The sequence below is a fragment of the Parambassis ranga genome, chromosome 22, assembly GCF_900634625.1.
Source record: "Parambassis ranga chromosome 22, fParRan2.1, whole genome shotgun sequence".
NCBI lineage: Eukaryota > Metazoa > Chordata > Actinopteri > Ambassidae > Parambassis > Parambassis ranga.
Window position 1 is genome coordinate 6,969,666 of NC_041042.1, and position 11,760 is coordinate 6,981,425.

Consider the following 11,760-nt stretch of genomic DNA (forward strand, 5'->3'; position numbering starts at 1 on the left):
TATACTCAGGAAGTTAAATAAATGAATACATTTTTTTGATTCTATTGTATATTTTTATCGATAGTTTATCTTATGTATATAGCTTCTCTTATCTTTTTCTTTCTGTATCTGCCATTGGAAAAATGCAATTTCCCCATTGTGGGACTAATAAAGGTAATCTTAATCTTAATAATAATAATCTTAAATAAAAAGGTTTAGCCTAATGTTGCGATGAAGGATTAGGTGTTTATCTCTCTAATCAAACACGTCCATAGTGCGTCCATCTGCTCTATTATGTGCCCAGATAACGGTGTAACTGGTATTTATACCTAATTTCATTAAACGTGCCGGGGGGGGGGGTGGGGGGGTGTCACGTGGCGGTGTGGCGTCACAGTCTAAAGATGTAGGCGTAGTAGTAGAATGAAATGAATGAGCTTGCCAGAGACAGCAGCAGGATCACACAGAGGACAGATCGATATGATGCTGTGAGAGGGGATTTTTACTTCTGAGACTTACGGACAACAACAACAACACACACGCACTACAACATCTCAAAGGAAACATTTAGAACTTTGTCGTTTTGGAGGCACAATGGCGCCGAATGGAGAGATTGCCGAACAGTGCGCGGCGAGTTTAATCGTAGTCAAACCACCGCATAAAGAGATCGTGAAACTAAAGGTGAGTGTGAGTTTGTTTTCTGAGGATCGTGAAATGAAGAAGACTTTTCTGTTGGTGCTCTTCATTATGGAGCATTAAAAAAAAAACGCGCCGCACACTTACTGTGGTGCGCCCCCGGGTGTGTTTGAATTTCACCCGGTCTGTGTGTCCACCTGTCCTCCGGCTCATGTGTGAGGAGGCCGGTTTTAAAGGGACCACTTCTTAGCACCCGTTGTTGCTTTAATGACATTTTGGTTTCAAGCTGTCGAGTCTTGTCACGCTGTAGCAGCTCACTGCTGACAGATGTGAAGCAGAAACATGACGTGGACCTTACTGAGCAGCATCAGGCGCGGTCTGTGAGCAAGACTCCAATCAGGATGTTTAAAAAAAAAAAACAGAAATGATTCAAATTACAACCGTCTGTTTCAGAAAGTGTAGCCTACATGGGGAAAAAATGTGTCTGCACTGCATCTAGCAGCCTGAAAGATCTACCACCTACTGTGATCTGGTGTATGTATTAGAGATCTGTCTGAAAAATGAGACTTTTCAAGGTCATATATGAAATTTGTCTTTAGATTTCTGGAGAAAGATCTGCAATGTGTACACGCCACTGTGAGCTGTGATGAATTACATTGGATATAAATAATTTTTTTAAAATTCAGTATCTTTCTAGTTTCAAACATTGAAGTTATCCCTCCAGTCCTGTTAAAACAGGGAAGACTGTGGAGGGACTTTCCTCAAAAGCCATTAAAGGTTAGCCCTCCGGCTGCCTGTCTTTCTTTAGCTTGGGTCTCACATGATATTGATTCCAGGCTAAAGGATTTAGAAGGACAAAATATTTCTCTCTATATAATCTGTGATAAAATAGCAGGACTGGTCTCTGCTTTTTGAATGAAGCTGGATAATCCCTCTACCTCTCTGACATCATCAGACCCTTCCAGGTGATTGGCTGTGAGCGAATGTTGGCTGTTCAGCTTAAAATGTCGCACTACCTTCAACATCCTACTGCTCAGCCAATGGCTGTGCTGAGGTGATGTAGTGATGTAGGCAGAGGGAGTGTGAACTAGAGTAACCTCGCAGCTCGGCATCGACGCACAACGCAGATTAAATAAACTCCAGTGTGAAGACAGTGATGTAGATAATGATTGCACACCACTGCCCTCATCTCTTTATATTTATTATAGCTCCCCAGTGGGAATACAGGCATGCATGTCTACAGTCAGAACGGTTTTACAGTCAAACTAATCGCAGTCTGCGTCTTCCCTGTCCTCCACTGTTCCCCTCTCCTAGCCAAAGGACCAGAGGGACCGTCTGTCTGTGTTCAGAAAACTCTGCTATGCCATTGGTGGGGCTCCCTACCAGATCACCGGCAGCGCGCTGGGCTTCTTCCTCCAGATCTACCTTCTTGATGTGGCACAGGTAACTACAGTTTCAGCAAAATGGGAATGAGTTGAGGTAGAAAAAAGCACACAGGATCCAAATTCTTCGAAGTAAAGCTACAGAATATTTAGATTGTAAACTCGGTGCCTTATCTTCTTACACTAGCAACACAGACTGATTAGCTTCAAGGCCAAGGTCTGTTTTCTCAGCCTCATATCACTCTCCATCCAGCAACATTCGGTCAAGCGCATTAACCTGGCTCCCTGCTGCTTTGCTTTGTTACTCAATTAGCACATTAGACTTTTCCACTGCACACAGGAACTTTAACATTAAAGTGGCCCCTGAATGCTACTTTGTTTGTAAAGGAATTAAATCGTTCTCTAGCAGAGCCACATGAGGTTGAATCTGGCTTCCTCTTCGTCTCACTCTTTTTCTGTCTTCCTCTTTTAGCTGGATCCCTTCTATGCCTCCATCATACTGTTTGTGGGCCGGGCCTGGGATGCCATCACAGACCCAACGGTGGGTTTCCTGGTAAGCCGGAGTAAATGGACCAGGATCGGCCGCATGATGCCCTGGTAGGTGTCTGGATCAGGTTTAAAACAAAAATCAATCAGAGCACAATGATAATGTGGTAATGCTGAAATACACTACAGGGAAGTGGAAGCAGCCAGTGGGCCTTTAGCGGTAACCATAGCAACAAAGTTGGACATGGTGAGGAAGAGTTCAAGAATGCTGTATTTATTGGAGCTCACAGCATTATGAAAATGATGTGGTCTGGGGGGTTACACACTTGGAACTGACAAGCCTCCACAAAAGTGGAGCATCTCCTGATTTGCATGAAAAATGAAATTTAATGAAAAATTGTTCCAGTATTTAGACTCAGGCTATGTGCAGGTCTCCCAAAGGGGGAAGGAAGAGCCTTTTTGTCCAGTGTACTTCCTTTCCAGCAGTACAGCTGCAAATCCCTAATAAATTCAGATACTTCTTCTCTGCTTTTGTTGGCTCATCGCATGTACACCCAATCAGTCATTTGTTCACGGGCAGCTATTGTGATACAGCTGGCAGCCTGTCAAGGGCACTCCTGCCTCGTGCCAAAAGCATGCTGGGATGATGTAGTACCGTTATACTTCAGGCATCAAAGGGTTCACTGAGGAAAAAAATGCTGAGAGAGAAGCAGAAATAAATACTGTCACAGGCACTTCTAACATGCTGGTATATTAAAGGTGGGTGTCAAAAATGCCGGCTGTGCATGAGCCACATGTTGTAGGGGGGAGGGGTGTGGGCTGTGATTGGTCCAACCCACAACAGCCCATCAGTTTTAACCAATAGACTTGGATCAGGGTTCCCTGCTTCCTGTATGCTGTGGTGGGGGTTGACAGAAGCAGAAGTTACATGTGGCAAAATAACAGAGGACATTGTTTAAAAAAAAAAGGTTAACATGACACACTGCCTGCTAAGCACACAGATCTCAACACCAGGATAAAACACCTAAACTTGCTGTATGTTTTTTTTCATTGTTTGTGAACACATTAACAAATGTGTGTGTGTAAATATATTCAGCATGCCTGAAGGTCACTTCATGGCCCTACTGACCTCCAGATGTAACACACAAACAGACACACACAGAATCTGCCATGAGCAAAACAGTCTCCACCTGACCTCCATTTCCAGATAAATTAGCCTCATTGACCCAATTCACTTAGACATAGCAGGGAATCGGGAGTAGTTTTCTTTCTTTTGTGTGTCACAGAGGAGGGTGGTTTAGAATGCAGCAGCATTTAAGTTTAGCCTCTACAGTAAATGTTGTTTTTGCCTAGAAATTAAAGAAATTAACGCCAATGTAGTTGATTATATTCTGTGCCAGCAAGAGACAAGGGCCTTTAATGGTTACCTGACACTTAACGTGAAAGAAAAATGCAAATCTCTGAAGTGCCACTAGCTTTACTTGACTGAGCCCTAACCCTCTGAGGTCAGCTGGAGGGCATACAGAGCGTGGAGAGGGTGGCCAAGGCCGAGTGGGGTGAGAGTGAGGTGGGCCAGAGCGGCCCTGCCATTGGGCCAATCTTTGTCCACACACAGGGTCTAACAAGGCAGGATTAGGGAGATTATTCACAAAGCAGCTGGCTGAGTGACCAACAGAAAAGGGGAGGGGGGGCTCCTACAGTAACAGATTAGTTAAACATATGGGCAGGAAACAGTGGTTTTAAACTTAAAATAAAATGAAATAAATAAAACAACAATGATCCTTATCTGTGTTCTTCTCTCTTGCCTTCCCAGGATCCTTCTCTCCACACCATTCGCAGTGCTGACATATCTTATGATCTGGTATGTGCCTCCATTTGAGGAAGGGAAGGTCATCTGGTACCTTATCTTTTACTGCCTCTTCCAGTCGATGCAGACCGTAAGTACCTGATGTTTGACACACCTCTTGGCTTTGCCGCCCCCCCCCATCCCCGGTCCTGTTGCGTTTAACTGTGTTTGTGCACATTTGCAGTGCTTCCATGTGCCATATTCAGCCCTCACCATGTTCATCAGCAGGGACCAGAAAGAGAGGGATTCTGCCACTGCCTATCGTACGTCAGCCGCCCCTGTCCTGTGTGGTGAAAATGTCTCTTGCATGTGTTTTGTCCATCATGACACTTCCTTCGTGTGCTACTGCAGGCATGATGGTGGAGGTGTTGGGCACAGTGCTGGGCACTGCCATCCAGGGACAGATAGTTGGAGGATCCTCAAAGTGTCCCACTGTGTCTGATGATTCTGACAGCACAAACTCAACCAGAATGAACATGAGCATAGCTTCACAGCATGAGATGGTGAGTCTCTCTTGTTGTCAAGTAAATGATGGTATTGATCTGCTGGATTCAGCCTTTATATGAGTCATCAGTCAGTTCAGGCTTACACTGTTTGTTCTGTCCATAGGAACAAGCCTACCTGACTGCTTCAGGAGTCATCTGCATCATCTACGTCATATGTGCCACCATCGTGTTCTTTGGTGTGAAGGAGCAAAAAGGCAAGAGATGAAGTTTACATAATTTATTTAATATTATAGTAATATTGTATGTCTATCTTTCTGTGGTCCTTGGGATACATTTGGCCTTCTGTTGGTTCAGGAAGAACAAAATATCAGATGGAGGCCACATTGTGTCTGGAGCAAACTTTCTCTGAAGGATTCCCACAAGCAAAAACCTTCAGCTGTCTTATCATTGTTCTCTTCTTCTTCTCGATGGATTACAGACAATGGGCAGAAAAACTCTGAGCCACTCACCTTCCGTCAGGGCCTGTGGGTGATCATGAGTCACGGACCGTATGTCAAACTCGTCATCAGCTTCCTCTTCACCTCACTGGCCTTCATGGTCAGTCGTAATTTAACATTTTTTGCATATTAATAAGGCTAGACTATCTTATTTTCAGTCCTTATGCTAAGCTAAGCTAACTATCACCATGTAATCTAACAAAGGAACTGTTGGCTTTGTCTATGTCAGCTCCTGGAAGGGAACTTTGCCCTTTTCATCACCTATGCTCTCGGCCACAGGAAGGACTACCAGAATATTCTCCTGGTCATCATGGTGAGTGTTTCTGTTTTTCCTCTGATGGACTCTTTACAGCCCTAATCAGGATGGAGGACATTGGCCTACAGCTGTTGCACAGAGTATGGCTCTGAGGGCCTCCTCGTGTGAGGGGATGCATTGCAGTGGGGATGAAAGGGCACATTTTTAGGGTGAGAGGAGGTGTTGTTTGGGCTCCTGGGAACCCATCTTCTGCACGTAACGGTGCAGCTTTTGTCGCTGGGCAACCCTTCACAGCCACCATGGGAACTGCCACCATTGGTTGCGCTCTCCTCTCACTGCTTTCTGCTCCAGTGCCTTCTCCTCTGATTAGGAGTGGAAACACTTTTCAGGCACTGTGTTTCATATTTGGAGAGGAGGAAAAGAGAAAAGACCATTTTCCATAGAGCTTGATCCAACTTTGTGGATTGTCAGGCTTGTGGGTCTGCGTGTCCCTGTGTGGTCATTTAACAGTGTTTAACCAAGTTTGGCCCGAAGGTCAGAGGTTGTCTGCCGCCCCCTCTGCGGGGTGGAGTTAAAACGCCCTGGAAGAATATTGTAGCCTTGTCCTTTAACATTCTTTGACCTCCACCAGTGGATACTGTGTGATATTATAGGTCTGATGGGCTCAAACACACTTGCAGTTTCTTATGCCTTCTGACTGCTGCTACAACTCAGTGTTCCCACTCTGAGAACAGAACAGCTTCCTCCCCCCTGATAACAGATAACAAGACATCTGGTGACCTTTACTTTAACAGAATAACAACACTGACATTTTGAACACATTTTTCAGCTCTCTGGGACTCTGACCATTCCATGGTGGCAGTGGTTCCTGACACGGTTTGGGAAGAAGACAGCTACTTACTGCGGCATCTTGGTTAGTAGTAAATGTTTGTTGCTATGAATGATTGTTTACACTCTAGATGTACCTAATACACAGATGAGGGCTCCATAGTCTGAGCAAAGGTTTAACCTGTAAGTCTCAATAAATCTTTTGACTCAAGCTTTGAAAACACCTCACCAAGATGTCCCTTATGATCTCTCTGCTTTCTTCTACAGTGGGCAGTACCTTTCATGATCCTGATAGTCAGCATCAAGAGCAGCCTGATCATTTCCTACATGGTCTCGGTGGCAGCAGGTGTGAGTGTGGCAGCAGCTTTCCTCCTGCCTTGGTAAAAAAACACCTTTATCATCCACAGGAACATGTCTAAGATCTTGTATCCTATTGTAGATTTTCTTTTCTAAATGTTTTTTTGCCATTAGGTCAATGCTCCCTGATGTAGTCGATGACTTCAAAGTTCAAAATCCAGACATCCACGGCCACGAAGCCCTCTTCTACTCCTTCTATGTGTTCTTCATCAAGTTTGCCTCTGGAGTTTCCCTGGGTGTCTCCACCCTCAGCCTGAAGTACGTTTCTATTATTTACAATGTATGTTTTTACCTCCCAGTTGCAGCTCGTCAGTCCAGTACTCATGTGATTACATACAGTTTGCCAGAGTGGACTCATATTGCATTAAAATTACAGTAAAAGTTCTTGATCCTTGATCAGCTCAACATTTCTCTCTTTATCTGCATTTACAGTAAAAGTTCTTGATCCTTGATCAGCTCAACATTTCTCTCTTTATCTGCATTTTTGTTGCAGATTTGCTGGCTATGTGACCGGACACTGCTCACAACCCGAGGCAGTCAGTGTAGCCCTGAAGGTGCTGGTCTCTCCTGTGCCTGTGGTTCTTATTGCCATTGGGTTGTTAATAATGACAACCTACCCCATTGATGAGGAAAGGAGGCAAGGCAACCGAAAACTACTACAGGAAATGTTGTGAGTATACTCAAACACAGGACTTGTGTGTGGCTGCAGTAAACAAACCAGTTGCATGCTAAATTCAGTTCTTGCCTGTAAACCTAAATACAGAAAACACCGGCACACTGCAAACATCTTGATGTGTGACTCTTGGCTGTTCTACTGTCCTTTAAACAGAGACTCGACGGACTCTGAATCCGAAACCTCAGAATCTGGGAGCAATGTGTAGCAGCAGAAGCAACCAACAACTGAGGGACCACAGACCACCAACAGCATTAAGAAAACACCAGTGTGTCTCGCAGGCCTATGTCGCCCTCTAGTGGCAGGCCAGATGTTTTTTCTTGACCTTCTGTGCTTCACTTAGAATTTTTTCTTTCTTTAATTGCTCACCCTAAAATGGCTTGGTCCACACTGAGCCTGAATGCATATCTATCCTTGAAATCCTTAAACAAAGCACACACCCTGCTGTTTGCAGCTAAATGCATAGGTAGTGTTATTTCAAACTCTTTTTCCAAAGATGACTTTGTTTACGTCTCCAGCTGTGAACAGCAGCTCCTTTATGCATTGCATTTTTTCCTCCTATGTGACTACACTATGTCCTTAAAGCCAGGTTGAAATTGTAAAGTATTTATTTGCTGGTTTACAAGAAACAACCACCACTCGTGCAGACCAGAGTGCAGCGTGTCAGGTTGGACATGTACCATGTCTTAGCTGTTTCCGCTCAGAGACCGCTCTGTAGGAAACGTACAGTATCAGCCCTTATTTTAAAGGGTGTGCAAGCACTATTCCACTTAATGGAGATGTACGCAGCTTTGCTGCAATTTCTACTCCTGTGGTTTCCTATAGATCATTTCAAAGACTTTAAGTGTACTTGAACTTTGTAGCCGAGGAAAATCCACCCTGTGGTACCAGATGATGTACAGTATGTAAGTTGGCGGAATCACTGCCTTATACATTAGTTGCAAGGAGATTTTTTTTGTTGGATTCAAATTTTTTCATGCTACTGAGAAGTGTTGTCCTATCACACACACATGTGCATTCTGCACCAGGCCTAACACTGAGTGTGTGTGAAGTCACTTCAGCAGAGCATGTTCTCACTTCCCAACAGGGGAAACGGCTTTATTGAACTATTTATTTAAATAAAATGTCTAAGGGATATCATTTTCTTATTTGTATAATAACTTATTCATATGGCTGAATGATTATTATTGACTGTGAACGAGTGATTCTTCAAGTCAACTCCAGAATGTTTTTTTTTGTAAAAAAAATACAGTTGCTGGAATGTCATTAAAAAAAGAAAGGAATCTTTAAGAAATGCAGGAGACATTTGTTCTTTGCAGGACTCGATTTCAGCTCAAATGATATTTCAAAAACACATATTTGTATATTCCTGCATAGTTCTCATTTTAGGTCTTTGGAATTGCACTAAATGAAGAGGATAAAGTTCATTACATTTGGTCTCCTTGGTATTTATATGCTGCTGTATGTGAAAAAAATTGTAATATATATTTCAAGTCTGACTGACCGTGTGGAGGATTATATAAAACCCGTGGAGAAGAATCAGTGTACTGTAAAATGTAATTTTATGTCTGTGAATAAAGTTTTTTTTTGTCATATAGAACCTTAATTATTTTTTTTTTTTTAAAAAGTCACTTCCTCGTTCTGTAAGTGTAGAGGTTTTTGAAACGTTCAGTCTGTGAGTCCTTACACTCTAACCAGATGACAGAAGCCAAAGTAAAGTCTGTGAATCTTTAGTTTTGCAACATTTATAATTCTGAAATACCTAAAGATAATCTGGAAGAAAGCAAAAGACATTCACGAAGAAGCTTTTCATTCCAGTGGCATAGATAAAAGAAGCTATCTGATTGGTGCATTTAGTTTGCAGGGATCAGAAAGTGAAGAGCTGTTTCTGATCTGATAAAAGGCATTACCCCTTGTAAGCCTGTTATGTTGATATAATTTTACAAGAACAAACACATTACAAAGGTCACAAATTTTGATGTAAACCTGGTAATAAAGCACCTCAGAATCCACTTTCTTCTAGAGTTTCATATTAGGCTAAAGAGAATCCTGCAGTTTGACTGCAGGCTGCCGATTCATCGCCTTTAATTGGCTCCAGCTGGTGTTTTACGCGCGGATTGAAAGGGAACGACAGAAAGACGCAGTCTGTTGCGATGAAAACAAAGTGGCATCTCTTCTTTTTGTGGAGCGTTTTATCACTTGGACTCCTCAGCTCTGCAGTGGACACGTATGAATCTGCATTTACTGGAAGGAAAAAGCTTCTCAAACTGAGCACACAGAAATTCAATCCAGTCCATATGCTCACTGCAGGAGTCGGAAGATCCAGGCAGAAGTCTCCTTCCAGCCCATCTCCACCGGCTCCTCTCGGCTCCCTGCAGGGGTCACATCCTCCACACACGCCTGGATCCACGCGTCCGGAAAAGCCTAGGGCAAAGATTCGGTCAGCTTTTGCTTATCTTCCAGACGCCTCTGTAGCCTGCTCCGCGTATGACTTCGTCGTTCGGGTCAAACCAACTTTCTACGGTCTGGGTGCAGACGCAGATGAGCTGAAGTTAGGTAGCAGCTGTAAAAGTAACGGTGTCCTCAGACCGTACGGTGACCTGCTCTTCACGTACCCGCTGACAGCGTGTGATGGCGTGCGTGAGGTAAGATGCTCATTCCTTCTAACCTCTCAGTGCATCTTCAACTTGAGGCCACATTCTCTGACGTTTCCTGACAGCTGCTCCAGGACCACCTGGTCTACAAATACGTGCTTCATTATAAACCTTCACCGAACCGATTTCCAAGCAGAGCGCACCCGTTCAATGTCGATATTGAATGTCGTTTTCAGAGGTTAGATGCGTTTCTTTGGCGTTTATAACGTGTTTATATTTGGACAGTATTCACAAACTCTGAACTCTTCCTCCTGCAGGGACCATCATGTTTATCAGCTGGCTGTACGGCCCACCTGGGGAACTGTTGCTGTGCGCAAAAGGCTGAATGGACGTCCCAGCGACTTCCAGATCCAGCTAATGGATGGTAAAGCAATGTGTCCAGAGAGGCTGCATCATTCACTTTAATGAATATTAAACAGGAGATTTTATTTGTTACTCTTAGATGCGTGGGACAGACCAGCCATGTCTCCGGTGTACCAGCTCGGACAGACAGTTAATTTCCAAGTCTCTGCTCTTCACCTCCCTGCTGGAGGAAAACTGTACATCAGTAGCTGCTCTGCAACACCAAGAGTCTCCAAATCCTCCCTCAAATACACCATCATAGACAACTCTGGGTGTGTACTTTGGACAGCAACACTTTTTAGATCTCCTTGTTTTGTCCCTGCTGCATGCATTCTGTTGTGATCCATGTCCACAGCTGCATGCTGGACAGCAAGCGGAACCACGGGACCTCTCAGTTCATTTCACGCACTGACAAAACCCTCAGGTGGTCTTTAAACGCCTTCCAGTTTGCAGCTGATCCAGACACTGAGGTGAGAGTGGGCGAGTCATTAACCTCTGGATTTACTGAACTATGTTCACACTATGGCTTCATCCTGTTTTTATTTCAGGTCAGCATTCACTGCACATTATTTGTCACATCAGAGGCCCTGGGTCCCGCACAGAAATCCTGCACCTATAGGGGCGACAGGTGAGCATAGGTAACGTGCAAATGTTTTCTATTTCATAGCTGCAGATTTCCAGCTGTTGATCTTTGCCACCAACAGGTGGAGGGCTCTGACTGGCGACGACTCCATATGTAAATGCTGTGAGTCACAGTGTGTGGCCTCTAAACCCCGCAGGGTTCTGGTGGAAGGTCGGTGTTACTTTTAGTTTTAAAAAGAACAACTATAAGCACCACCTAATCTGTAGTCTTTCATATATCAAAAACTACATTTGGCCTCTTTCATTTCCTCAAGGCTTTGCCAGCAGTGGGCCATTGTTGGTCTCAGATCAACCGCACACAGCAGAGGATGGCTTTATGCCAGTCACTCCTTCTGTGGATGTAGTAGAGTATGATGGTGGTAGTGGAAAAGAAGAGGATGAGCAGCTTGAAGGCCGTAGTCCTGTCCTTGATTTGAATCAACTGAGTTCACAGGAGAAGGTCTCGGAGGGCTGGTGGGAGGAATCTGAAGTGAAGAGTTTAAGTGAGTTTGAAGAGGATAGCTCAGCATATGAAGAATGGGATTATTCAGAGGGTGAGATGGAGGGAGGTGACGCTATGATTTCAGAGCAAATGATCCACGTGACACAGAAGGAAGGTGAAGTCCCCCATCACCAGGCACAACCACCCGACTCTAAAGATGGCCATCTGGAAGAGGAAAAGGAGATGACCTGGTATTTCACATGGAGGTAGCACTGGATCAGCTGCTCTAACTCCATAAGTGTTTCAATATGAATAAAT

The 11,760-nt window shown here is 44.1% G+C and overlaps 2 protein-coding genes across 2 annotated transcripts; both read left to right on the plus strand.

Annotated features, from left to right (window-relative positions):
• The first annotated feature begins 371 nt into the window (after positions 1-371).
• Positions 372-8,911, plus strand: LOC114427172 (sodium-dependent lysophosphatidylcholine symporter 1-B-like). The gene is made up of 14 exons (XM_028395034.1): positions 372-657; positions 1,927-2,055; positions 2,467-2,591; positions 4,294-4,417; positions 4,511-4,589; positions 4,678-4,829; positions 4,936-5,026; positions 5,251-5,369; positions 5,499-5,582; positions 6,355-6,438; positions 6,621-6,733; positions 6,825-6,968; positions 7,204-7,380; positions 7,540-8,911. The coding sequence occupies exons 1-14, from the start codon at positions 571-573 to the stop codon at positions 7,589-7,591; spliced, it is 1,560 nt and encodes a 519-aa protein (XP_028250835.1). The 5' UTR covers positions 372-570; the 3' UTR covers positions 7,592-8,911.
• A 602-nt stretch (positions 8,912-9,513) lies between these two features.
• Positions 9,514-11,712, plus strand: LOC114427770 (zona pellucida sperm-binding protein 3). Its single transcript, XM_028395986.1, has 8 exons — positions 9,514-10,028; positions 10,103-10,215; positions 10,295-10,401; positions 10,480-10,651; positions 10,735-10,849; positions 10,928-11,007; positions 11,084-11,172; positions 11,276-11,712. Exons 1-8 carry the CDS (start codon positions 9,537-9,539, stop codon positions 11,710-11,712), a joined length of 1,605 nt encoding a protein of 534 aa, XP_028251787.1. The 5' UTR covers positions 9,514-9,536.
• Positions 11,713-11,760: the final 48 nt, after the last annotated feature.